At 51.1% G+C, this 27,676-nt stretch overlaps 1 protein-coding gene across 8 annotated transcripts in view; it reads right to left on the bottom strand.

Annotated features, from left to right (window-relative positions):
- Window positions 1–27,676, bottom strand: part of BCAR3 (BCAR3 adaptor protein, NSP family member) — a 105,168-nt gene that overhangs the window by 24,618 nt on the left and 52,874 nt on the right. For 5 of the 8 annotated variants that reach the window (XM_036446489.2, XM_036446491.2, XM_045584327.1 and 2 more), the window contains 2 exons: window positions 4,012–4,140; window positions 1,139–1,581 (listed from right to left, as the gene is read on the bottom strand). In XM_036446489.2, coding sequence (XP_036302382.1) covers window positions 1,139–1,581; window positions 4,012–4,140 — 572 coding nt within the window. Of the gene's footprint in view, window positions 1–1,138; window positions 1,582–4,011; window positions 4,141–26,202; window positions 26,581–27,676 lie in introns of those variants that run through there. The other 3 variants (XM_045584328.1, XM_036446494.2, XM_036446492.2) reach the window with 3 other exon arrangements.

Below are 27,676 nucleotides of genomic sequence, written 5' to 3'. Positions count from 1 at the left end.
CTGGTCTTATTTCAAAGCCCCGTCTCTGAAGGCAGACCAGGGCCTCTCCTCCCTGAGCCAGACTCAGTGGGGCTTCTGTGTGTCCACAGCCACCCTCCGGCCCTGTCATGGCGTTGACTCCCTGCTCTTCAGCTGAAGAATTCCCAGGAGAAACAAGAAAAAAGTACCTACCACTTGAACATCTTAAGGGATCTCGAATCTGGTCTTATTACCGTGGGCAGGAGAATTTCTAAATACCTTAGGGCAGTGGTTGGCAGGCTCATTAGTCAACAGAGCCAAATATCAACAGTACAACGATGGAAATTTCTTTTGAGAGCCACATTTTTTAAAAACTTAAACTTCTTCTAATGCCACTTCTTCAAAATAGACTCGCCCAGGCCATGGTATTTTGTGGAAGAGCCACACTCAAGGGGCCAAAGAGCCGCAGTTTGCCGTCCACGGCCTTAGATAAAAGTTCTTCCTCCCTGCCCTGGCCGGATGGCTGCTCTGTTGGTTGGAGCATCATCCTGTACACCAGAATGGTTGCCGGTTCAATTCCCAGTCAGGGCACATACTTAGGTTGCGGGTTTGATCCCTGTCAGGGTGTATATCGGAGGCAACCGATTGATGTTTCTCTCCCTCTCTCTCTCTCCCTTCCTATCTCTCTAAAATCAATAATAAAAAAAAAGCAACACATAGTATTGGGTGATAATTAAAAAAAAAAAAAATTCTCCCTCCCTTCCTGCAACTGTCTTCAGTCTTGCATTCTACTTCCCTCCAGAAATAATCATTATGGTTAACACACACTTAGCACTTATGTGCTGTTCTAAGCACTCTGCACCCTGAAACCATTTAACCCCCACAAGCCCTATCTTCCCAGAGCAGGCGAGCAGCTTGCCCAGGGCTCGCCAGGTGGGAGGCGGGGCACAGCCAGATGCTGACTGACATCTACGAGAGCTTCCTCGCAGCACAGCTGTACTTTGTGTTTCTCAGAATCCTGTATTTTCCTTCTGAATTCCTGAATTCGGGATATTTCTGTCTATGACATTTCCCCCCCCCCCGGCCCATCTGATGAATATCTTTCCAGGGAGGGTGAGCTCCCCGTCGTCTGCCTCGCTAAGCCCGGACACGGCCCCGCCCCCCGGAGGCCCTGACCCACCTGAGCAGGTTTCCTCTGGGCAGGCCGGGCTCTCGGGCCTGCACGCTGGCCGTGGCGAGGCTCAGCCTCTGGGCCACGTCCGGCCGCCCCTCCAGGAGGCTGCCGTCGCGGGCCGGGCGGGGGGCGGCGCCGTAGCGCTCCTCCAGGCAGCGCAGGGGCACCGTCCGGTTGACGGGCTGGAAGATGACGGCCCCGCTCTGCGGGGAGATGGGCCGGCGGCTGCCCACGTAGCAGCGCACCAGGCCGGGTACGGAGTCGAAGCTCTCCGCCTCGAACCGGTACTGCACGCGGCTGTAGGCCTCGCTGAGCCGGAGGACCGTCCGCTGGATCTTGAAGTGCTGAGCGAGGTTCTTCCACTGGCAGGTCAGGACGAAGTTCCCGGGGCTGGACAGGGAGTCTCGGACCAGGAAGTCGCCATCTCGCTGCACCAGGTTTTCTGACACCTTTGGGGACAAATCCGCGAGTGAGGAGCTTTCAGGAAAGCAAGGCAAGCTTACATTCCCTTTAAGACCTGTATTTCTCCCCGCTTCTCTGGGCCGACAGAAGACAATGCCATGTTGTCTCTACTCCCTCCGTTGGCTCTTGACGTTTCAAACGTCTGATTCTTAGAGGACCCAGTCATTCGTGCTGGCCACCCCCGTAGGTGCCAAGTCCTGCTGAAGGCACCGGGTTCACAGCAGTGAAGTAAGCAGCCTGGAGTCGCCACGGCACGGGCCTTCTATTCTGAGTGGAGAGCTTCTTTTCAGCGAGGAGGGCATGGTGTGTCAGATGTCATAAAGTGGAGGAAAAAGTACACCAGGAGGTAGGTGCCTGGGAGGGGATGGGGGATTGCTGTCACAAAGTGGCGCAGGATCAGTTCCCAGTTGAGTTGGTGCCAAAGGTAAATGGCGTGGCTGCTGAGGAAGGGGGCTTGGCCAGGAGAGGTTTTAAGGAGGAGGGAGGAGGAGCCAGCTGGTCTGAAGGCCAGGGCGCATTTGGTTGGATGCGAAGGCAGTGCTGCAGGCGGGGCTCAGCGGGAGCAGAGGGTGGGCAGGGTGCTCGGAGGAAGAAAGGATGGGGCTAGAGCAAAGGGTCTGCGAAATGGGCAGGCAGGGCTGGGCGTGGACAGGGCCCTGGCCAGACGGAGGCCCTGGAACAAAGTCGGGAGGAATATACGTCTGCATCCACAATAGATGCAAAGCACAAGTACAATGGAACACGGTATCCGATTTAAAAATCGCCGACGTTTATAGAAAAAGGAGAATGTACACTGTGGAGCAGGGTGATCTGATAGGCAGCAGGCCCAGGTTTGCGTTCTGGCTCCACTGTGCGACTCTGGGCAAGTTACCTATCTCTCTGTGGCTCCGTTATGGGACCTGAAGAGCAGGGATCATGTGACTACAGAGCAGCAGACAAAATGGAAAGGAGCGTTAGCCGTAACTCTCATTATTATTGTTACAGGGTTCAGGGATGCAAGCTGGGATGATGTAGAGCTGAAAATTCACACTCATGGCACGTGGAAACCAATTTTATGGTCGAGAGAGGGAGAAGCATGGCAGGGACAGTCATAGGTTTTATAAACTTTGATAATTTTCCCAGGCCATTCCAACACTGGATCAGTTAGCTTAGAACAGTATGCCGCCATGGTTACTTTGAGTCATCTTTGCCTTAAAAATATTTTTGTCACCCCACCCCCCAAAAAAAATTTCCACTTCTTGGAATTGAGCCTGAGGAAATAATTATAGCTGTGAACATAGACGTGATCTTACAGGATGCTGGTCAGCATGCCCAATAGATAATGGTGCGTGTGTACAATGAAAATGCACACAACGTAGGTTGGTATAGGAGAATACTTGACAGTTAGAGGAAATTCTAACTGTACCATTTTAAGTGGAGAAAGTGGGCTTCCAAAATGGATATGGGGTGTGATGTCATCCTTGATTTAGAAAAGTCTGGGAGGATTTTTATCAAACGTTCACAGTGGTTATCTCCAGGAGGGAGAATTAGGGGTGAGGGGGCAATTTCTTCCTTTTTATCTCCCTGCATTTTCTACAATCAAATTTAAACTTTAAAAAAAGAGAGAAAAAGTTAGACTAAGGATTATTTCATTCATAAAGCTGAAAAATATGCTTCATTAAAAAAATAACTATGACATGATGCCCTTCCCCTCACCCCCGCCCACTCCTTTCCTGTCATATTGTCTTGGGTAAATGATTGGTGGGTCAGGTTGTAATAAAAGCCCAAGGAAAATTCTGGACCTTGGTACTGTGCTTATTTTATTTTCCACTTTCTATATTATTAAACAAACAAAGCCTCATTATTTATGGCTACCGCTCAAACAGCCATCGCAAAGTACACTCCAGGCCATGAATCTGTAATCACTGACCTGACCCCCTCCCCCCAATCCCTGGGCCAGGGGGCCGGGCAGTGCATGGGGGGGGAAGGGAGCATTGTTGCTCTGCGCCCGCCGCTGCCTCAGTGATATCCCTCTTTATTGGAACGTAAGCCGCTGCCTCAGAAAGGAAGCAGGCTGCAGAGGGCGTGAGGCTGCAGGCAGCCAGCCAACAGTTCAATCATCAGAACCACAGCCCGGCCTTGCTTCTCAGGTACCACCCTGCGGTGGCCGCCTCCTGCCGGCCCCGTGTTTGCAGACCACAGAGCACCTGCCTTTTCCGCATCCACTTGCTGGGCGTGGGGAAGTGTACTTTGGTTTTCTGACTTTCGCTTTTCCCAAGGTGTCCTTAGTTAAGACACTGCGGGGCATTTTCTGGTATTTGTTTTTGGCTAAACAGGGGCTCCCTCCTACATGGCCTCGGTGCAGGACCCTGTAGGGTCCTGGGTTTGCGTGCTGCGTGAGCACAGCCGGGCTGTGCTGGCAGGGAGGAGGCAGGTACCTGTCGGGGGATGCGGCCGTGGTACCAGGCGTGGCTGCGCAGGTCCTCGCTGCTCAGCAGCAGCTCCTCCTCCAGCTCCTTCTTCAGCCTCTCGGGGGTTCTGTCCATGACGTGCCTCTCCTTGGAGAACTGCAACACAGAGTCCACACTGACCTCCCGCCCTGCCCACGCCCGCCGGGCCAGCTGGCGACGGCTGCCCGCCTTACGGCTGGCTGCTCTGCCGATCAGACCCGTGTATGCCCAGAGCCCTGTCCAGGTAGGGGAGCCTGGATAATGATTACAATTAGCTGCGACCTTTCGTTTCTCTGGCTGTTGAGTGTGCAGTATAACGTCCACCTGCCCATGGGGACTGTGATCGGAAAGACGGCCACGCTGTGCCTTTATCAGTCCACTCAGGTGGCAGTTAAAAACGTGGGCAGCTGGGCAGGGGCACCAGAGGGAGATGCGCGGGCCTGAGGCACGCCGAGGCTGCAGAGCGCTTCCTCAGTGCTGTCCTGGGGACCGAAGCCGGGAGGGACAGCCGAACCCAGCTGGCTGGTGGTGGCAGCTCTGGATTCGCTGCTACCGGCAAATCCGGGCCAGGAATGGAGTCAGCCTTGGAGACTTTCAGAGCAATTTTACATTTCTTGAATCTGATAATAGAAGTCTACGCTTACATTTTGTGTGCCTTTTTAATTTCATTTCCTAATATTTTATTTTTAAGTCAGATTGGAAGCTGAAACGTTAAACCAAAACAGCGACAACTGGTCCTTCACCTCAGATGGTCTGAGTCTCTGCCGGGTGGGCAGCACTGGCTTCCAGTTTAATTTAGAAACCACGCCCACTGACGACCTGTGACCTGCACTTGGACACCTGCCCGGTTCCCAGCAAAACCAGGCTCAGCGACGGCTGGCTGGAGGTCATGGGAGCAGGAAAAGGCTGTGTCCTTGTGTTTTCCCAAGTCCCCCTGCTTGGCCTCAAAAGCCCTAAGGAACTAGCAAGCTATCCTTATCACCCTGCTCTGTCCCCGAGCGGGGACAGGGCCCCACATGCCTCTCCACCAGAGAAAATGAAAACAGACAGGATTTCCCAGCTGGATTCTTATCCTGGTCTTTCTGAGCATGCGAGCCCATGGAGGCACTGGCCTCAGAATGACTCAGGGGCCATTTTCAAGGTGGGGCTCTGGCTTACTAATTGTTTACTTCTCCCTCCTCCTCTTCCCCACCATTGTTCTTCCAGTGCAGGCATGGGAGGGTTTGATAAGCTGAATCCATGTCAGAGAGGCTGCTGTCGGCTGCCCGATGCCCGCAGGAGTCAGCAGTGCTGTGGGACACGGTCTGCTCGGACCACGGCTCACGCACAGGTGCTCCTGAAGACAGCTCGCTGGGAAGACTTGAGGGTAGAATGTAGACTGTCCACTGGGCCACATTCACTGTTAGTTTAGTGTCTGTCTCGCTCCCACTGGATTGTAACACAAGAGCAGGGACCCAAGTGTCTTCTTCCCAGCTCCCCCCAAGCAATGCCTGAATGTATTAGGCACTCTGTCCTCCCTGAATGAATACATATGCCAAGATGAGGCACCTCTATGACTTTGCTTAGTTATGAAGGTCCTCCTCTTCTCTCTCCTATTCTGGCTGGGCATGTTGGCACAGAGCTAACGGATGACGCCTTCAATCTCCCTCTCTCACAGGGAGATGTGATGCCTCAGCTTTGGCCAAGTAAAGGTCCACTGCGGTGCTGGTGGGACATCGTAGCCGAGCCGCCATGGCGGGAGCTACACCACCATCCTAAACGGTAAAGAGGAAGCCACACCCTGGGGGAGCACAACACATAGGCCAGGCGGGCCCTCATCCTGCGGGGTCAATATCCCAGCTCCGGACTGCCGCCTCCGGGTCTTCCTGGTGATCGCTTGTCTTGTTTAAGCCTGTTATTTTGGGTGTTCCTGTCACTGGCAGCTGAACTAAATCCCAAGGCTACTGTGACCCTGGCCCCTATTTAGCCACCCTGACGGTCTGTGTGCCCAGCCTAAATCCCTCGGGCTGCATCCTTGGACAGAGCTCTGAGACATGTAGAGATCAGCAGAGCCTATCCTCCATGTAACGCTCAGGTGAAAGTGTGCTCTCTATATTTCTCCGTCTTCTCCTTCCTCTCTGACAGCCAACAACCAGATTGCTTCTCACTGTCCCACCCACTCTTTCTTTTCCAGCATCTCTCATAAACCTTAAGGGTGTCTTGTTTGTTTGTTTTTGTTGTTGTGAATCCTCACACGGGGATATTTTTCCTCTTTATCTTTAGAGACAGTAGAAGGGAGGGGGAGAGACAGAGAGAAACATCGACGTGAGAGAGACATAATGATTGGTTGCCTCCCACACGTGCCCAACCAGGGCTGCGGATCAGCCTGCAACCAAGGTACAGGCCCTTGACTAGAACCAAACCCAGGATCGTTCAGTCTGCAGGTCAATGCTCTATCCACTGAGCCAAACTGGCTAGGGCCATAAGTTTTTTTTTGTTTGTTTTTTTGTTTTTAGCATTTTATGTGCAGTAATCTTTCACTCCAGTTTTTGAGATAATACTGTTTTATACTTGCTACCAAAAATATAAAGTCAACTATCTTATTACTTCTATCCTAACTCCTCAGAGGAAAATCGACAATTATTGTTCTCTTCCTGTAGACTCTGTAGACGGGCTACTATAGGAAAGTATACAGAGAGGAGAGAAATAGAGACCAGTAAGACTGACCTTCCTAAATAATTCAGGAGGGAAGACCAGACTTCAAAAAACATGCCCTTGCCCAGCCAGCGAAGCTCAGTGGTTGAGTGTTGACCTATGTACCAGGAGGTCACAGCTCCATTCCCAGTGCCTGGGCTGCAGGCTTGAACCCCAGTGGGGGTGTGCAGGAGGCAGTCAATCAATAGTTCTCTCTCATCATTGATGTTTCTATCTTTCTCTCCCTCTCTGAAATCAATAAAAAATATTAATATATATATCCTTAATCTCTTACATAAATTATGAAAACTTAGGAGGTTACACAATTGCTCAAGTTGTATTTGAAAGAGAAGGGAGGGGAAGACACCAGGAGAGGAAGAGGAGGAGTGGGAGAGGAGAGAGTTGGGAGGAGGGAGACACAGGAACAATTGCAAAGAGTTCTTCATTCCCAGCCAGTGGGGCTGGCTTACCGCATTAAACAGCTGGTGGCTGCTGGGTGCTTCTGCCTCAGCGGTGATGTGGGCACTTAAGAAGGCAATTCAAAAGTCACCCACGGGTGGTCATGCTCCTCATTAAACAGTGGTTTAATGCGGTTCCTTTGGGGATGGATGCCTGCTAGAACTTTCACTCACTGTTTTAATCACATATAGGAATGCAACTTTTATTGTTTTCCCAGTGCCTATGTTTTATGAGGCCTTGACCTTGCCAGCTATGGTTTTGCTGCTATAGATAAGTACTTTGATGGGCTGTCAATCCCATGGTTGGTGAAGGGTGACCATCCACCGTATTAGAAAATTGACAAAATGTACCCACTTGTCTCTTTGAGAGCACCGTAATTGGTATTTGTGCTCCCTGGGGACCAGGAATGAGATTCTTGCTTCATGGAACGGGTCATACATTTGATCGAATTCTGTTGGTTTTCCCCAAATACCCAAATTTTTGCTATTAGCGACCCTTCCACTTACTGGCTGCCCTCTGGGAGGAATCTGAGTTTCTCCCAGAGATGCAACCCTTTCAGCCATGGCCTAGACTAGTTTGAGATCTTCTGGACCATGAAGTAAATTCTAGCAATTAGAAGTAACACAATAGCTACTTTGCCTTCGGCAATGGTTTTATTCACCTGTGTGATCATCCGTGTCCTCTGAGATTCTGATTCTACTCATGCCAAAGGCTCCTCCCGCCCCCCTCAGGCTACCTTCTGAGGCGAGGGGAGGAGAGCCGTTTTCACTGATGTAATATTCACATGCATTATTATTTTATGCGTAGCCCAGAATTAAGCAGGAGAAGCGACAGAATAAGAGGCAGGACCCAACACTCCAACAGCTTCCAATCTTGGGAAAACGAAGAGGACACAAGCACATCATGCACACCCGGTCCGGGTCCCAAAGCCTTTCCTCCCAGCTCACACTTCCCCACTCCTTCACGTTGCTTTCTGGATCCAATGGGCCTCAGAGACTGGCTGGACCCAAATAATTCTCCATTCCTCTGTGGGCATGGGATGTCGGCACGGAGCATTGGCACAGGGCAGTGGGCATCTGGGACAGGGGGCACCGTGATACCCAGAGCAAGTTTAATACAGCTGTGCTCCCTCAAAAATTTACACCGTGCCAAAACCGGTTTGGCTCAGTGTGTAGAGCGTAGGCCTGCGGACTGAAGGGTCCCAGGTTTGATTCCCATCAAGGGCATGTACCTTGGTTGCAGGTACATCCCCAGAAGGGGGCATGCAAGAGGCAGCTGATCAATGTTTCTAACTCTCTAACCCTCTCTCTTCCTCTCTGTAAAAAAATCAATAATATATATATATATATATATATATATATATATATATATATATATATATATATATTTTTTTTTTTTTTTTTTTTTAAGCCGAAACCAGTTTGGCTCAGTGGTAGAGCGTCAGTCTGTGGACTGAAAGATCCCAGGTTCAGTTCCGGTCAGGGGCATGTGCATTGGTTGCGGGCACATCCCCGGTAGGGGGTGTGCAAGAGGCAGCTGGTCCATGTTTCTCTCTCATCGACGTTTCTAGCTCTCTATCCCTCTCTCCTCTTCTCTGTAAAAAATCAATAAAATATATTTAAAAAAAATATATATATATACACACACACACACACACACTTAAAATTTACACCGAATGGACACGCAAACTCACTGGCCCTTTGGAGTTGATATTCTTCAACTACCAGACTGAGAGAGACAGCAAGACAATTCATGAAGAATCAAACTTTCACCCACATGCGCTACATGCTACTAATGACCACATTATAGTAACAACTTTTCTCCAAACTCAAATTCTCTATTTGCCCCCAAATGTGACCATCATTCCAAGAAGGTGGGTCTCATCGCTTGTTTCAGAGTTTCTGTGGTGAGGGGAGCAGGTCACAGTGAGGGAGGGTGGGGACAGGGCGTGTGTGCTGCCCCAGCTCGGGCTGCACCCTACACAGCAGCTGAGGCACAGCCTCCGGAGGAAGGGAAGCTGCTGGGCTTTGGATCAAGAACGCTCTGCCCACAGGTCTTGCCAGGTTCATTTGGGGACCAAATCCGCCCACAGCCACCATGAGAGAGAGAGGCAGGCAGGACCCACATCTCCTACTCCAGGGCTTGCCTGCCTTTGAGCCACCAGAAATGTGGGAGTGGCCCTTTTGGGGTGGGTGTAAGAAAAGGTCTATGTTTATTAATTAAGTCGCAAGCATACCTTGAGCAGGAAAGAAAAAAGAAAGGGACGGGGGTTGGGGGTGGGGAAAGAGGGCAAGAGGGAACTGTTCCATGGTTCCCCTCTCGCATGGCTCCCAGTAGCTCTGGGCTGACGAGGAAGGGAAGGTGGTAACTAGGGTAAAGGTGGAGGAGGCCACGCTGTCACATCCAGTTAGAGGTTAGTTAGGAAATTCGTGCGTTGCTATCACTGTTGCTTTTCATGGCAATCGGAGTCTAGCTACACCTTTCCCGTGGCCACATTGCAATGACCCTGTGCTGTCACAGCCATCGCCGTTCATGTTTAAGAGCGTGGGCTGTGCCACGGAGGGCCTGGGGGCCTGCGGACAGATGAGCTCTCCTCTCTGTGAAGCCTCAGGCCGCTGGTCTGCAAAACAGGCAAAATCCTCCCTGCTGAGATGTTACCACAGGTGAAACGGGTCCATACTGAGGACATGAGGGCACACCTGGCATGCAGCCCGCCCTGTTAACTGCTGTTACAGGCTTGTGTCAGATGCTGCTCATCTGGCCACACACACACACACACACACAAACAGCTCATGTTCCGGGCGTTCGGTCCGATGTGTGGAGGCACGGGGGGCCCTGCTGGAGGGGAGCAGTGCAGGAGAGCAGCCTGGCACTTGTCTGGGTGCCCGCTGGCTGGCGTGCAGAGGTCTCCTCCCCCCTCCCCAGGACCTTGCCGCCGCCGGCCCCAGTTCTCTGGTTCAGCGACAAGGCCGGGACGGGTCCTAGCCTGCCAGCGTCCGCCGGCTCCAAAGATCACGCTTATCTCTCTGGATCTGGAACGAACGTCTCTGCAGCCCCGTGTGGCCCCCAGCAAGTCTGGCCTTGACGGGCAGGAAGAGCCTGAGCCCAGGAAATGGTTGGGAAACACATGCTAGGGGCTCGGAGCCAGCTCCGGGAACGTGCTGGGAACTTCGATGCACACAGACAGCCACGTTTCAGCAGTCCTCCTCCTCAGAGGAGCAGGGAGAGCTGCTCTAGCCTGGGAGGAAGGGGCTGCGTGACATTAGCGCCGGCATTTCCCATCAGGCACAACAATGGGACCGGATTCATGGGAGGAGGGAGGGGGGGGGGTGCACGGAGCATCTGTGGGAAAGCCCAGAGGAGGCTGCGCACACTCATTTGCATGTTGGAGACAGTGGAGGGGATTAGAAAAAGATGGCATCTGCATTATAATTAATATTGATTTTATTCTGTCCCTCTAGGAAGAAAAGCTCCCAGTTCCCACAGAATTTTAAATCGAGCACATCACCAGCAAAGACCCAGTCCCCAGCCTGGGAGTTGGGAATGGGGGTAAGAGGCAGGCAGAAAGAGAAAGGCGTGGGGGGGGGGCAATCAGGACGAAGCAATTAGCCAGCCATCGGGCCTCCAGCCGGGATGACAGCTCTGGTCCCTACCCTCATGGCGAGTGAGCGAGTCTGGGAAGACCACACACAGAGGAACGGCTCAGCCATCCCTGAGCTGGGAAGCACACTGCCTGGATCTCATCCCTGCCTCCCGCTCTGCAGCCTGAGCAGCTCACTCACGTCTTTGCCATTTTGCTTTCTCTTGTGTCAGAAGAGAAAAGACACAGCTATACCTCAGCAACCCGAGGGCCCAAATAAAGGCTTGGAAATGTAAATGACCCAAATCTGGGGGAACGGGGGCGCGAGGGGAGAAGAGGATGAGGAATCAGGGTGAGCCCTTGAGGATGACCCTTGAGAACAGGAAGGGCATTTGGCGCAAGTGAGGTCAGAGGAGCTGGGCTGGGCTGGATGGAGGTTCTGGTTGCGGGGAGAGGGTTGTGGCACAGAAGGACGGCAGTGTGTGTGCACACGCGCACATGTGCATGTGGTGTATACATATCACTCCTCCTCCCACAGGAGAGCTCCACACTTTCTCCAAGCCTGTGGTTCAGACGCCATCTTCTTGGTGATTACTGGCTGACCTGGGTGAGGGCCCCTGACCCACGCTGTTCTGGGATCCAGAGTTCTCGCTGGGATTTTTCTCGGTGGAGCAGAGTAACAAAGACACTCCGCCCTCTCTGCTGACAATGTCACGAGACCTGAACTCTGCAGGTTGCTCCACCTCTTGTTCCCTGCCAGAATGTGCTGAGAGCATGAAGTCAGTACGCCGAGAGGAGGAAGAAACCGCACATGGCTGAGCCCCAGGGGATGACATCAGCCGGTACCTTCCCCTCGTGGCCTCAGCTGGTCCGCGCTGGACTCCTGTCACCTGTGACCAAAGACGTCCCGATCCAGGAAGGCAGGGACCAGACAGAGGAGCCTGAACCTGCGGGCTGGGGGGTAGACGTTCACACTCTGGAGAGAGAACCGGAAAGCCCTGCCTGGTTCCTGGGTGATCACTGACGCCGTAAGTTACATAAATGTCTAATCACGACGTGGCACCCCTGCAGCTAGCAGAATATTGCCTGTCAACTGTAACCGACAAGCAATTTTTTTTTTTGAAGAAAAAAAAATCTCTGTGCGGGAAGGCAGCAGGTACAAAAACAGATGCTTTCAGACGGATCAATCTCACCGCAGTGAGCGGGAGGGACCGGCTGGCAGTGGGGCTGCCGACACAAGGCGAGTTCGGAGTCTCCTGCAAGGTGCTGCCGCTGAGGTCTCCATCGCCAGACCTCTGGGTTGGCGTCCAGGTACGAATATTTACCAGAATCCACTTCAGAGCTTGGATGTCAGTGTGGAACTCACCTTCTCTGCCAAGCTCGTTCCTCCCTCGTCTACTTTCCCTGAACCTCTGTCGTAGCCCTCACCCCATTTCTGGTCCTCAACCAGCCACCTGCAATGCTCAGAGTTAGCCTGCTCTCCCCCTCCCCGCCCCCCGGCTCAGACACTCACGGGGTGCCCCAACTATGCTGACAGGAGGCCCAGAGTCCCCTCCAGCACTCCTGCAAACAAGTGAAAGGTCTTTGTATGCCTAGTCCCCACTCCCCCAGGCCTGGTGCATGGGGGACACAAGCCCCCAGCCTGCCATATCCTCCCAGATCCCCGAGCTTTGAACACATTTCTCAGAGCCCAGAGAGCTGAACCCCTGTCCTTGCCATATACTGACATCTCATATGGGAATTCAGGCCTGAATTCGAGAGGAGGACCAGCCAGGAGAGGGCCATGGACCCCCAGAAATAACTGGTAAGGGAGACGAGCAAGGTTCTGTCATTATGCAGTGGTGTCCACGAGTCAGCAGATTTGAGTCACTTACATTTTCAAGCCTTTATTTGGGCCCACGGGTGGCTGAGGTGTAGGGAAATATTGGTTATGTACTGAAGGGCTCGCAGCCACCCACAAATAAAACCCAAAACCTTCATAAGGCTTCTCTCTCTGGCCCTGAGCTCCAGTCCTAATTAATGCACACCGACACGGACCCCGACGGCAGGGGCCTCGCACTGCTCCCTGAGCACACCGTTCCTGTGTCCCTCCTTCACGCCGCCGTCGCCTGGCCCAGCAGACAGAGTGACACACCTGCTGAGGTGTCAACTGTGCAGCCTGGCTGGGGCCCAGGCTGGGGAGCGGCGAGAGAGCAGCGGGGAGGGCGAGGCAGGCAGGGGCCTCAAAGACCACAATAAATTAGTTGGATTTAATCTAAGAGGGCAGGGAACCCACCAACAGACTCTACACAGTGGGCGATGCGTCTGCTGCCACAAGCTCTTTGGGGACAAAGGCCATGTGTTTGGCTCCCAGGGTGAGCTCAGCGCCTAGCACCCAGCAGGTGCCCAGCAAACACTTGCTGACCAGAACCGAGCTTGCCTTCCCCGCCCACGCGGCAGCTTCCTTGTCAGTGGGTGGGAAGGAGGCTGGTCAAGAACAGGTGGCCTTGGTTAACTTTCTAGTCTCCTCTTGTTTCTTTATGCACCGAGGGACAGCAGGACCTGCATCCCGGGACTCCTGACCTAACGCGCAGAAAGCACCTGGCACCCAGTAGGCTCTTGTCTGGAACAAAGTGGAATTTGAACCCCCTTACAAAGATGACGCCCAGCCACAAAACATGCTTCACTATTTTTTTTTTTAATATTATAAAATCTATTCAAAGGTGTTAGAGATCTCTGGCCTTTGATCACTTAGTTTTAATGGAATAAAACTAGAAGTTGGAACAATCAGTTTCTACGTAGGCATAAATCTGTGTATTATGTTCATTTCAGTTCTTCGAGTTTTGAGTAGCACTAAATGGTCCATCTGTCAGGGTGACCCTGACCACCTGTAAGGAGGCACTTTCCCTGGGCGGCAAGCACTTTGCATGCATTTGTCTCATATTAACCAGCACACGTGGTTACAGTTAGCTCCAGCTGACTCCCACGCCCTCAGCACATGGGCGACAGAGTCGCAGTGTGAGAGCGCAAGAAAGTTTCATGTCTTTCACAGGCTCAGAGGCCTAGTATGGGGATTAGGCGTCCTTCAGGGACTTGGAGGCTTAGTCAATAAGTTTTTACTTTTAATTCTTAAAAAAAAATTTTTTTCAATTAAAGTTGGCATTTGATATTATTTTATACTAGAGGCCCAGTGCATGAATTCATGCACAAGTGGGATTCCCTTGGCCTGACTGGCAATTGGGGCCTATCGGGCTGTCTTGCCCAGTCCTGATTGGGGCCAATCAGGGCCAGTTGGCCAGGGGGAGGGACTGTAGGAGGTTGGCTGGCCAGGGAGGTTGGCTAAGGGGGTGCACTAACCACCAGGGGGAAGCTCCTGTGTTGAGCGTCTGCCCCCTGGTGGTCAGTGTGTCATAATAGCGACCGGTCTATCGGTCAAGTGGTCAACCAGTCGTAAGGGTCACTGAGGCTTTTATATAGAGAGATTAGTTTTGTGTGTATAGCATAATGGCTTAACAATCACATACTTTACAAAGTATTGTCGCCAATATTTCTAGTACCCACCTGGCGCCATACATAGTTATTACAATATCACTGACTATATTCCCTATGCTGTACTTTATATCCCCATGACTATTTTATAACTACCAATTTGTGCTTCTTAATCCCTTCACCTTTTTTCATCTAGCCCCCACGGTAACATTTTTTGTTGAATTAAAAAAATTATTTTCTAGTCTTTCACTCTATGATCAAGGTGGGCAACGAACTGCCTTGAAATAAAAAAGGAGGAAGGGACTGTGTGCATGAAAAGAGGAGAAGAGAGAATGTAAAGGGAGGGAGGGAGGGAAGGAGCTTCTGGGCTATGTTATCCTAGTTAGGGGCGCTTGTTCCCAACACCCAGAATGCCATGGGCTCTTGAACAAAGCCTCTTTCTTCTGCCCTGGACCAGCTTATCAACGGAGGGAGAGGTCAGCAGCAGTCCAGACTTCTCATCACATCAAACCAAACAACCCCACAGGCCACGTGTTTCTAGAAATCTCATCCGGCACTTAGGATCACAAACGAAGTCATGTCTGCCCAGCGTTCTGGATCATCATGTAAAACTGCTCTAATGTCAGAGGCAAGCCCCTGCCCCTGAGGAGGTGTGCTGTGAGCAGCCAGCAGGTGGCCCAGAATCCAGAAAAACAGACTCACCTCACCCCACTGCACTCTGGTGGGACCTGCCCTGACAGGAAGCCTACGTCATCGCAGTTCCTAATAAGCGTTGTAAACAGAGGGAAAAAGCACACTTTCGATAACCATTCCACTAAGTGCTCTGATGCTTTGCTACGGTTGCCTCGTCTGGGATCCTCTTGCAAGTAAATCCACCTAAGAATGAGATTCTTTGGAGATTCAGCTTTGAAGCCTTGCTTTGTGTTGAATCCCAAGCAGTGGGCCAGGGTACAGACAAATTCCAAAGTATATCAGGGCTTTGAGAGCACCAATTGGTTTGTTGTTGTTGTTGTTGTTGTTGTTTTGTTTTCCATTGAAAAGTTGCAAAAATTGAACCCCCAGAATGAATAAAACTCGGTGACTTCTGCCACTCTTTACCCTGCCCACAGGCTGAAAAATGAAAGTCCAGTTCTCCCCAAGTTTCAAGTTCAGCAACTTTAGTACAAACCCTCGCGGGTTCTAATTTAAGGTCACATGGAAGGAAAGAGGATGGCACTTATGGCGATCCTAAATCTTGAAAAGAAACTATCATATATTGAGGTCTGTGTCACCTTTTTACTGACACTCTCGGGCTGTATGGCTTACCCAAAATATTTTTTATAATCCAAGGATAAATGAAGAAAGGTTTGACTTTCCTAATCCAACTTACCCCACTGGGGTGCCAGGCTAGATAAATAGCCAAAGTGATGAAAGCCAAAGTCTTCATTTAAATAAACAAGTAACTTTGTAAGTAAAAGTCCAAAGAGAAAAAAAAAAATGGTAAATCCCAATTTCCCCTCTCCTATTTGGTAGACACCAGAGCGGACGGTGGCAAGAGCAGCTGGGCATGTCATCCTGGCTCAGCCTTGCGGTGGTCACCGTGGCCGGCCACTGGTCTAGGCCCTGCACGTGCCACTACATTTAAGGGGGCGCCCTTCATGCACGGCCTTTAAAATTTTGTTTATTGATTAAAATAGTGTCTTAAGGAAAGGGTGCCGTATTCCAATTCGCACAGAGACACTCTGTGCCAGTAGGGAGGGGACCCACGGGTGTCCCCGGGGCCTCTGCCTTTTGGGTGTGGGCTCCTGACAAACGGGACTGCTGGTCCCGCCTGGGTCCCTTGCCTTGAACCTGCTCCTTTCAAGCCTTCCACTAAAGCTCAGCGCAGCGGCCTTTGCAGGCAGTTTCCTAACTCAGACGTACACCACCTTGTTGGCCAAAGTTCTGCCGAAATAATCAGGAGGCCAGTTTTAATCAAGAGCCTTACAGGCGCTGGAACACTGTGCCTCTGATTAAGCTCAAGGCCTTCCCAAGAGCCTGCTGTGGCCCAGCCTCGGGGGCCAGATCGGAGGGGAGGTGCCGCGTGGGAGAGAGGCTCCCGGGCCTGACAGGGTGACCGCCTCTGAGACAAGACATCTGGGAAGAAAGTACAGTAGAGACCGGCAAGCAGCTCCGCCGAAGTCCTCGGTGTTCTCCCCCTTATCTGGGGCAGTGAGGGGGTCTGTTCCCGAGGGAGAGAAATGAAGCAGCAGCAGAGAAATTTCCTAACATCACACTAAGGTTTAGGTTTCTGATGCTAATGTTTAAGGGCCCTGATGATATAAATTTCGATTTTTCCAAATCCTAGAAAGAATCTCATCTTTAGCAAAGATCTGCAGATGGGTCTTGATGCCATTTGCCACATTTTAATTAAATCCGTGCAATTTATAACTTTCACACGAGATTCGCGCTCCAGTGCCATTAAAAACTGATTTGCCATTTGCTGCTAAATCAAGATGTTTTGTTTTCCTGCTATATGTGCTTTTTCTTTTCCTAGACGAGTGATGACACAGGGGCCATCAGACCCTGCACAGATGGGGAAATGCCACTGAAACCCCAAGAGAGCCCCAAAGTGAGAAATTTCATTTTGTTCATCATCAAACCTTATCAAAGGCTTATCCAAAGAGGTTCAGAGGCCACGAATGGGAAAGATGGAGAAGATATCTACGGATCATCTTGCTTATCGAGGTTCTGAGAAATTCCCATTAAAATTCAGCTCTCCATGTGTGTAAATGAAAAAGACTCATTTAATTTTAATTTGTGCAGATTGAAGCCTGAAAGCAGCGCACCCCGCTAGGCAGGCAGCAGGGAGCCGATCCTCCATGCGAACCTAATTATATCAGAACCGCTCTGATGGGGACCCATGGCTGCCTTTGATGTTCAATTCCTGTTGCCTTTTATCCCCAGCCATTCTCCGGGCAAGGTTGCTCCATACCTTCCCATCCTTCAGGATCATAAAGCGATGGCTTTTGAAGCTCGGTTTTATTCTGATGGAACACCAAGGGACTGCAAATTATTTCTCACTGAAGGAGGCAGGTTTCGGTTTGAAAACTGCTGGAGGAATTCTAAGTTTGACACAAGGCAGCGCAACCAACACCTAAATGGCGTCTTCCCTTCAAAAGGTTTCCCGAGAGTGGGAGATCCTGCTCCTTGCACTCCTTACACCCGAGCTCCCCCCTCACCTGCCCCAGGGGGTTTGCCCATCGTGTTCCTTACCCTCCTGACGAGGCATTATTTACCCCTGGGCTCGCTCAGGGCTTGGCTCCAAGGGGGTCTCACCTTTCGCTGGAAACAGATAAAGTGAAACACGATGACATGTCCAATAGGCCATTTGTTAACATCGTGCTGTGCGGAAAGCTGTGGCCGGTACCTTCTCCTCTAGATCAAATTTAGATGATGACTTCCTGGAGCAGCCCCCAGAGGAGCAGACATCCGAATCAGCCCCACGAGGCCAGCCTGTGCTCCAATTCCTCCCAGCGAGATGCCGAATGCACCACACTCCAGATGAAGGCCGAAGACCACTGGTTCCACTTAAAGGTTTATTGGGCGGGTGAAACAAAGAGCTAAGTACAAGTGAAAGCTAAGTACAAGTCCGATCTATGAAAGCCCCTTCTGAACCACTCTGCTCCCTTTAACCATGTCCTCAAGTGACTTCCGATAACACCTCTCTCTTACCAGGTTGGCACACAGGCTTATTGAGACAATGCAAGTGAAATATTAATCACTGGGCCTGTCGGTAAGATTCCATTCGAAATAGTCGTGCTTTGTTAACATCTGTGGAGAGTGGAAAAACAGATTTGAAGATAGGGGGCTAAAGACCAGCTGACCAACACTCAGAATGCAAGGAGATCCAAACTAGAAATCTTTTCCACTGGTAATGCTACCTGGTTAGTTCAACAACTTCATTCAAAGGATGAGTGATTTGATACATTAGCTAGTCACCAAAACAGATGCCCTATGAGCTCTTCAATAAGAATATCAGAAAATCAAAATCAACTTAGTTCACCCTTTTCCTAATTCCCCTCAAATGCCTGAGGCAATACTCAATAAACACAATGCATGCCATTGAAAGACAGGAGATGAAGTAGGAGAATTGGAAGAAATTGGATTTTCTTGGAAGAATTTGGATTTCTTCAAAACACACAGAGGAAAATCCAAAGAATCAGGGAGCCCTCTAGCATGGTGTGTGGGATAAACAACTTTCCAAATTCTTTCTGGCCAAAACAGTACCATGACTAGCAACTGGCTCAGAAATCTGCTTTGGATAGATTGCATCATCTGTCAGGGCTAAGTGCATAGTAGGTTAACAGGAAAAAAAAGAAAAGAAAAAAAAGAAAGAAAAAGAAAAAGATTCATCATAAGATAGGTTTTGGCCAAGCATCAACTCCACCACTTCCAATATATAGCTCACATGTCACCTTAAAGGTATATTTCCTCCAGAGGAGTTCAAAACTTTTGCACCTCATTTAACAAAGCTTTTTTTTTTTTTTTTTTTTTTTTTAAACCACAAACACTGTGCTAGATGTCATGGGCAGAAACTCAGGAATAGCTACTGGACTTGGAGGGACGAGACACCCAACATAATGTAACTCATACCTCATGGATCCGTACATTGCCCCTGAAATTAAATAGGTAGCAAGAATATTTATATCTCACAGGAGAAAATATGACCAAGCCCCTGAATTTTCATACTCTGTTCAAACATATTGAGCAAGGGATAGACTGATACCAGAATCCAAGTCTCCCAAAGTAATTGGGACTGTTTAGGCTGCACAGAAAAGACTTAAGTGGACCGTGAGGTGTTGAAATGTCTGAAGGCTTGGGCTGTTATTGTCCCAAGATGACAGGTCAAATATTCTTGGTTCAAATCCCTAGAGAACGAATCCAGAATTCATCCTGTCTTATTTCAAAATGCCCACTCATACCAACTAATCTGACATACTGGAAATAAACATGGTCACAACAGACAAGGGAACACATGCATCTGAAGGGCTGTTATGTCCTTTTACCTGAAGAATAAGGTGGACATGGCAGGGGCATTGCTTTTGACTCAATACAAGGAGGGACCTTCTAGCAATCAGAGCTGTTCAAATGTGAGAATGTATTGCCATAAGGACATAGTACCTCTCCATCCCTAGAAATGTCAAGTAGAAAAATAATGAAATGACTTCCTATGAAGACTTAGGAGAGGATGGCCAGTTAGGTAGCTACTAAAGAATTCCAAGCAAGAGAAGGTGAGGCCTTAATTAGTACAGCACTAGTGGTAGAGAGAGGAAGGAAGTGGCAGATAAGGGAAATGTTTAGGAATAAAATCATGAAGAGTTAGTGACTGAGTAGAGATGGATGGTGAATAGGCTGAAGAAGAGGCATGCGGCTCCTAGAAGATGACTGAGCCACCAACTCCCAGTACAGAAGCATGAGAGGGAAGCAGGTTTGTGGAAGAAGACATAGAGCCTGGGATTCTTGTGGGCCATCTGGGTGGAGTGGCTATTCCGGCTACGGGATCCAGGTGCCATGGGAAGAGCTGGATAGGAGACACAGCTTGAGAAGTCTCTGTATAGAGGGCGTATCTTCTCTCAACAGTCACCTATGAGATGCGAATAGAGGGTTTAGGAGAAGAGGGCTAGAGGTTGCTGGCTTTAAGAGGTAGTCTAGAAAGAGAAACTAAACAGGCATCTTAGTCTGTTCGGGCTGCTATAACTGACCGGATGGCTTAAGCCACAAACACTTATTTCTCCTAGTTCTGGAGGCTGAGTCATTTAAGATCAATGCTCTGGTGGATTTAGTCTTAGGTGGGAGCCTGCTTCCAGGTTCACAGATCACCCTCCTCATGTTGTGTCCTTACAAAGCAGAAGGAAGGAGAGAGCTCTCTGAGGTTTCTTTAATTAGGGCCTTAATCTCAGTCATATGACTCTACCCTCAGGACCCAATCACTTACCTCCCAAAGAGCTCGCCTCCTAGTACCATCACCTTGGAGGCTATTCACATGCATTTGGGGGGAACACAACATATGAATTTGGGGGAAAGCAAACATTCAGTCCATACAGCAGGGTAGGACTGATCAGGAGAGATTCAGGAGAACAAGTGGAATGTGGTGTCTTAGAGGTTGAGAGCAGACTTTCAGGAAGGAATGGCCAATAACTGTGAAGTGCAAGAGAGACTTCCAATAAAATCAGCATTGAACAGCATCCGCTGGACTTGGCAAGGTTGCTGGTGGGGTAAAAGGGGCTGAGGGGCCAATGGGAAATGAGTAAGCAGAGGCTGTGTTAACCAGCTTTGAGAGGAGGCAGGCAGGGACCAGGAAGGCAGACATAGAACGAGGATTATTTTTAGAAAGGGAAAGACTGGCACATGTTTATAAGCTAAGAGGACAGTGTTGGTCGAGAAGGACAGACTGATGATCGCTGAGGAGAGGGTGGTCACGGGCACAGACGGCAGGCCCTGCCTTGGTGAGGGAGAGGGACTCTTCACCCTCGGAGGCTGGAGGAAGGAAGCGGAGGGCATGGATATGAACACAGCTGTAGCTTGTGGGGGCGGGAGTGGGGATGGAAAAAAATAGCATGCCTGATGGTCTTCGCTGGTGCTGTGAAGTAAGGAAGAATCTTATGAGGTTGAAGAAGATAGGGCTTAAAGAGAAGATGAAGGGAGGGAGGGAGGAGTGGGCAGAGCAAGAACAAACAGAGCTGGTGGGAGGTTTCATGAACATGGGCACGAGTGAGGGAGATGCTGTTTATTCATTTGACACAACGGGACCCATCCCCAAATCCTCGCCCCACGTCCCATCCGAACTGTTCTCTGCCCCACACACCGCCTGCACCATCTGCTCCTGCACCGCCTCTCTGGGCCCATCTCCTTCCCCTCCTCAACTTCAGCCAATTTCTCTCTTCCTCATGTCTCCTCTACCTCCTGTTCTTTCCGTTGCTGTTCAGAGTTACCTCCTCCAGGATCTTCCCTGGCCCAGGACCGCGTTAAGCACCTCTGCCCGGGGTCTCACCATAGGCCGTGTGTTCTTTGCTTTGCACCTACCGCGTACCTGGGAGATAGCTGCCTGCATGGCCGCCTCCACCAAACCCAGAACCTCCTCAGGGCAGGGCCTCTCACTCTGTCTCCCCAGCACTCAGCAGGCCCTCAATACACACGCTGGGCGAGGGGCGACGGCGGGAAATGAGCAGGTGAATTCTGGGTGGGAGGCTGGCTGCCTGGTCCCTCCGGCCCCCTCTTACTAAGAATCTAGGATTCTAGCTTGTTGGCTCTTGATGCATCACTGCTTTTGTAAAAACACACACAGCCCTGGCTGGTTTAGCTCAGTGGATAAAGCGTCGGCCTGCAGACTGATGGGTCCCAGGTTGGATTTCGGCCAAGGGCAAGTGCCTGGGTTGTGGGCTTAATCCCCAGTGAGAGGCGTGCAGGAGGCAGCCGATCAATAGTTCTCTCTCATCATTGATGTTTCTATCTCTCCCTCTCTCTTCCTCTCTGAAATCAATAAAAATATTAAAAAACAACAACACATTGTTAGAGTGGACATAGGGGAGAGTTGTTCTCCATACAAACGAGAAGACTAATCATAACTCTTTCATTAGCCGGAAAAATAAGCTGTGACGTTCTCATGGTCAGAGCCAGATTCCTCAGCAGCTCCCGGGGCTGCGGACGGACATGAGGACAGAGATGCCTCAGTGACATCCAATCCCATGAGCCCCTCCTCACTCCTCCTCCCCTCCAGGCCGGCCTGAGTCTCCTCTGCTATCCTGGGGACATCCAAAATACACGCCAGCCCGAAGGCCCCCGAGCTGTCCTTGGCAGCACCTTAAACACAGAGCCGGCGGAGGCCCCCGGGGTGCCGCGGCTTCTCACAGGGCGGGCGGAGCAGGAGGAGCCCTGTGGCCCGAGCGCCAGCTCTCCAGCGTCCTCTCCCGCGTCTGGCACAGGTCCACTCCTCCGGAGTCCTGGAGGTGCTGAACCCGCGAACAGACTTTTCCCAGGATCCCAGGCTCCTCTCTGCTTCCCACCCACATCCCTCCAACAAAAACAAAGGCCTCGGCCAGGCTCCAAGCTGCAGGGTCTGTGGGGAGGGGGCCCTGGGACACAGCCCCTGTCCTTCCTGATGCTGAAACCAGATCCCGGAAGCTCCCAGAGGCCAATAGCATGCATGCAGGTCTCTTTAAAAAGGCCGGGCCGGGCTTTTGTTGGGAGGGCAGGAAAGATAACCGAGTAACTAGCAGCCACCACCAGGAAGGGCCGAGTCCCTTGGAAAGACGATTCCCCTGTAGCTTTTTCCACCTTGCACAGCTCACGCTGATGGTGCATCAGCCCCACTGACAAAGGCACCTTAGGCCACTTCCTACCCGGAGATGTGTCACTAGTGTTGAACCCAGGGAGAAGAAGTGGGACCTTTGCTCCCCAACATGCACCCCACCAGTCAGTTTCTAATAAAAAAACAAGTTCCAGGCACCTAACTCTCTAGGGATGGGCAGATGGGACACCCAGGTATTCAGAGAGGCTCCAGATATTTTTTTTTCAGGGGCAAGGAAAATGGTTTCAAGTGAAACAAAATAAAACAACAGGAACAGGGCGATTTAAGCTCTTCCCACGATACAGCACTTCTTGGCCACCAAGGGCAGTGAAATCTGCGTGTAGGAAAGTAGAAGCTTAAATCCACAGCCTCCTCACCATGCCTTCTCGTTGCCAAGAGCTCTGCCTACGGACTTAACGACCAGTTAGCCGAGACGTGCTGATCCACTTATCCACAGACACCATGCTCGAACTTCCTGCTCCTTCAGAAACGTGGCTATTCTGCCCCGGGAAGGTGATTTGTGTCTCTGAGGTTCCCGTGAAGTTTCCCGACACAACCGCACCAACCTTCGGCAGGAGGAGCCAACGATAAGGCAGCAGATTTCAGCCCCTTTTCCCTGCCCCTACCAAGAAAAACCAGAGACACGAGGGAGCAGAGAAGTGGAGTGTGTTCCCGTTGCCAGCTCGGAAATGTCACACACTGAGCTTCTCCCCAGATTCCTGCGGCAGCCCACCGGGTGGCCCTCCCACTGCCCCACAAACCCCGGGACCCCAGAGCTTCCCTGAGGTCTCGCCTGAAAACCAAGATCCACGCTATCCTTTCCCAACTGAACTGCAAACGAAAGTATTAATATATCACCGTGTTTCTCTGGGTTACCATGGTATCATAGGAAGAACACTGGGCTTGAGGCCAGAAAACCTGATTTCTATTCCAGGCTCCCCAGTAAATGACTCTGGTCAGGTAGTTCTTCTGAGCCTCAGTTTCTCCTCTGTGGAAAGGGGTAAACTGTTGCCCTGCCCAGTCCAGAGAACTGGTTTTCACACTCCAGAGAGACAACTTGTATGAAGGAACTCAGACACTGGGAAGCCTTTTGCAAACACACAATTTCTAGGAACCCTGACTCTAGCCCTTACCCTAACGACATCCTAATGAATGCACAATATCCTAATTAATGCACGATATTCCAATTAATGCACGGTAAGTCCTTCGAAGGCAGGAACCAGTTGTCACTCACTCGTCATTTATCTCCCCCTTCAGCAGAGTGCTCACGTGTGGGTGGGGCCACTGCATTTGACATTCAGGGAATTGTGGGACTCGACTGTGCTTCCCTAATGCTATGGATCAGGAGTATCTTCATTTCAAACTCTTCCCCACTGGGCATAAACAGAATATCTTTTCCTTTCCTCACCCAGGTCCGGGGGTCCTTCTGTGCAATGACTGCCACTGCAAATCTGCCTGTGATGCTAACGTCACCCCCTCAAAGTGGCTGCAGTATCTCATCTCTGACTCCACTCCTCGAGGGCCAGCCACGACTAGGTACCCTTTCTCCTGGCCCCCCATTTAATTCCTTTCCAGGGCCTTTGTATACATGCCCACATGAGGCCCCTAAATATATTCTAAATTTTGCAAAATTTCAGCTACAAAGATCCTATTCCCTGGTCTTCTATGTAGCGAAGGAGCTTTTATATTTTTGGTTTTCTTCCCATACAACAAACACTATTAATAACATTCTACTTTCTCCAGAGATGATATAGATTAGAGCAAATGGAAAGTTGCCATGGCTACCGTGGTGTAATTTTGGGTATGAGAAATTCATGCCGGTCAAGAACGGGAGCTTTATTTCCACTTTGCTATCAGGCAATCAATCCCAATTTAATTTGGAAACTAATTGCAGTGGAAACTAATTAAGAGCGGCAAGACCCCAAACCCCTAATTACAGGGGAAGTCAATAACGTGAGGCAGCATTCTCGCCGGGGCGATGCTGGCTGGAGGAAGGGTCTGGGCACAGGTGGACTTCCTTCCCCACGCAACTCTCTAAGCAAAACAAGACAGCAAACACCTCTGAAGGACCAGTGGGAAACCCTACACTGGGTTTGAAGGCTTCAGATTCTGGCGAGGGAGCAGGTCAGGCTCCCTCCGAGGGCTATGAAGATGCAACAAACTGGGGCAGGGATAAAAAGCCCGGGTGGAAGGAGGCATTTCGATCAGAGAGGCCGTGGTGGGGAGGCTGGTCCGGACTAACCCCATAGGTGACTGCGTCTCTATCAGGCCTTGGAGGGCACACAGCCGAGGGGCAGGGGGACCCAAAGAGAATCTCATCACTCAGACCCAGATATTTATGGGCTGTTTCCTCACATACCAGATGCTGAGTCACCCTTTTCTGAATTAGCAGCAGTTGGCTTGTGAAAGGCCTTCTATTGGAGTAAAAGCCTACTGCCAATCCCTGAAGTGCACGCGTCCCTCGGGGACCTCCCGGTCTATGTTTGACAGCTTTAAAGCGCTGCAAATGGCATGACTTCATCTGCCCCAGGCCAGAACGATCCATATTTAGGTCAGAAACCACATGGTCCTCACATCACCCCCCCTCCCCCAGGCTCCCGGGTAGAAAGGGGCTCTTACATCAGGGAGAGAGCACTTCTAACCAGCGATTGATTACTCACCCGCCTCCAAATTCCACGACAAAGGGACAGAGATGAACTTTGCTGCCTGGTTGAAAGCGACTCTGACCACAGAAGCCCGCCCTCCGCTCACTGAGGGTACTTTTTTCTCCAAAGGCCCCTGCTACAGGGTCTTTCTCCCTTTTACACATTTTCCTGATTTTTTAGAAAACCTTTTTGAGAAGAAAGAGGCAGAAGCTGGTAACTCTGTTGCCGCTTTTTCAACAGCACCGATTGCAGCGGCCCCTCGGAGAGGGGCTCCGCTCAGGGTGGAGGAATTCCTTGAGCGCTCCCGGGCTCTGTGTCCCAGGGAGAAAGGAGGCCAGGCACCCCGGGCACAGGACTTTCCCAGGACAGACAAACCCCAAACCAGGGGGAGCCTACATTCAACCTAATTCTCAGTGTTGTCATAAGCGGGCAGCACAGACACACAGGCCTCGTCTTGAATTAGTCAAATGAGGTTCGTTGAACTATTTTCACCGAAATAGCATATTGACATATTACGCAAAACCTTTGGCACCGCTCTTGTAGCCAAGGTTAAAAACGGGAGCAGTGAGAGAAAAAAGGCATCTCTGAATACAGAAATGTCCTGAAACCTGGTTGTGATACGAAAGGAGATCCTTGGCAGTTTCTCCACAGGATATGTGTTATTGACATAATGGACCCGCAGGTTAAGCGGAGAGAGGGGCTCAGCCACCTCACATTTATGGTGGGGAGGGGGGGGGAGAGAAACAAAGAGAAAGAAGAAAAATAGCTTGGTCTCATCGAGCTACTTTGGTATACAATTCCAAGGAGCCGGCAAGTGTCCTGAAACACAGAGCTTCCTCCCGAAACTCAGATCAGGAGCCCACTCTGCCTCCAGGGGAGACGTACCCCGGGGGCTTAAGAAGATCCATCAGTCAAAGAAAGTGCCTCTGTTTCAACAGCCAGACAGCCAGACCGGCTGCAAACTTCCTCTCGTGCCCTTCGGAAAACTGATGCTCTGAAGACCCCCCAACAGTTTCCGATGGACCTTATCTCAAAGCCACACCTACCTTGACTCCAAGGAAAGACTTGCGGTGATAGAAGCAGCACAGAGCTGCCGAGAGGGCGTGGAAAGCACTGCATTCCTTAGGCATCTCTGTCCTCGGTCCCTGGACCACACGCTTTCTTTCGGGTTAAAAGAAAGGGGGCTCGGGCATCCGAGCCGGTCCGCTCAGCAGCAGCTGTGCTGCGCCCGCCCGCCGTCCGTCCAGTGGCCGGGGGAGTGAGCCAGCTCCTTCTCGCAGGCCGGGCTGGGACTTTTCCCCTCTGCTGAAGCCAATACGATCCAGCCTGCCATGCACCCGGTGCCAGAAATTCTCATGTGACCAGACTTGCTCTCTGATGAAATTCTAACCTCTCTCAGAAGAGGCTTCGGGCTCTAGCTGTCCGCTCCATGTGGAGACCCGGCAGAAATCATCACCCCCCTCGGCAGCCTTTCCTTCAGGGCCGAGGGCACCAGGCCAGCTGCTCCGAGGGGCTCTGTCTGCTTGCTTGTCACCCCAGCACCCCAGGGTTCAGGAAGCACACGCCACACCTCCTTGAGATGGGACAGAGGCTCCTTTGAGGAGAGGACCTCGAGGTGGCCAGGGTGTGACTTGCCCCTGGAAGCAATCTCAGAAGTCCTAGGAACCCCGGGCAGGATCCTGGTCCCCACTCTGCCAGTCCATCCCCGAACTGTTTGTTTTTAATTAGGATGCTCCTGGCGGCCAGCTTGCAGCTGATACTGTTGGCACAGCCCTCACTACTGTCAGAGCAACAGTGCCTTTTGGTGTTTAATTAGCAAGTCTGTCGGCAAACATCCTGAGCGCCCCTTGCCCTCCCCTCCTGGCCGGGCAGGCTCCTGGGAGAATGTAGACTCTTCTGACCCAACTGTCTGTCTCCTTCCCTTTCTTCCCTTTAATGCTTTTGATTGCCCACTCCCGGATCCAGCACAGGAGGCTCACATCCAACCCGGCCAAGCTTGTTTCTTTCTTTTCCCCCATGAAGAGCCTCCTAACGCCTTTCGGGGAAAGTAATTGCTTTTCTCATTACATCCCACTAAGAGCGGATGCTCCATGATTCTGGTGTTTTTGTTTTTTTAAAATCTAACCCAGGTTTCTGCCTGTAGCTCTTCCTCTCCTACTGCGCCAAATATTAACTTTCTGTGGCTCTGGCCTCCCCCAAATGGAATGTGTCCTGAAGCTTTCTGAAACTTCGCACAGGCAGAAACTTGCAACAGGGAAGAAACAGAGCCCATTCAGTTCCGAAGGGGACGCGAGGGCGGTGTGAGCACACCGACGGGCCCGTGGCCGAGAGGAGGCCTCGGCCTTTGGACCCGGTCAGGTTTGCCTGTTCAGCCAGGGAACCGTTTGTTTAAGGCCTGTGAGCAGCTCCCACGCTGCCTGAGTGCCGGGGAGAGGGCCAGGGCAGAGTCTCTCCACGTCCTCCATGAGGACGGACCTGCAGAGGCTCTGGTGCCACAGGAGCAACCAGGGGCTGACTCCC

This window comes from Pipistrellus kuhlii, unplaced genomic scaffold, assembly GCF_014108245.1.
Source record: "Pipistrellus kuhlii isolate mPipKuh1 unplaced genomic scaffold, mPipKuh1.p scaffold_m20_p_2, whole genome shotgun sequence".
In the NCBI taxonomy this organism is placed as follows: Eukaryota; Metazoa; Chordata; class Mammalia; order Chiroptera; family Vespertilionidae; genus Pipistrellus; species Pipistrellus kuhlii.
Note: the sequence above shows the minus strand (reverse complement) of the source record. Positions and strands in the feature narration are given on the sequence as shown.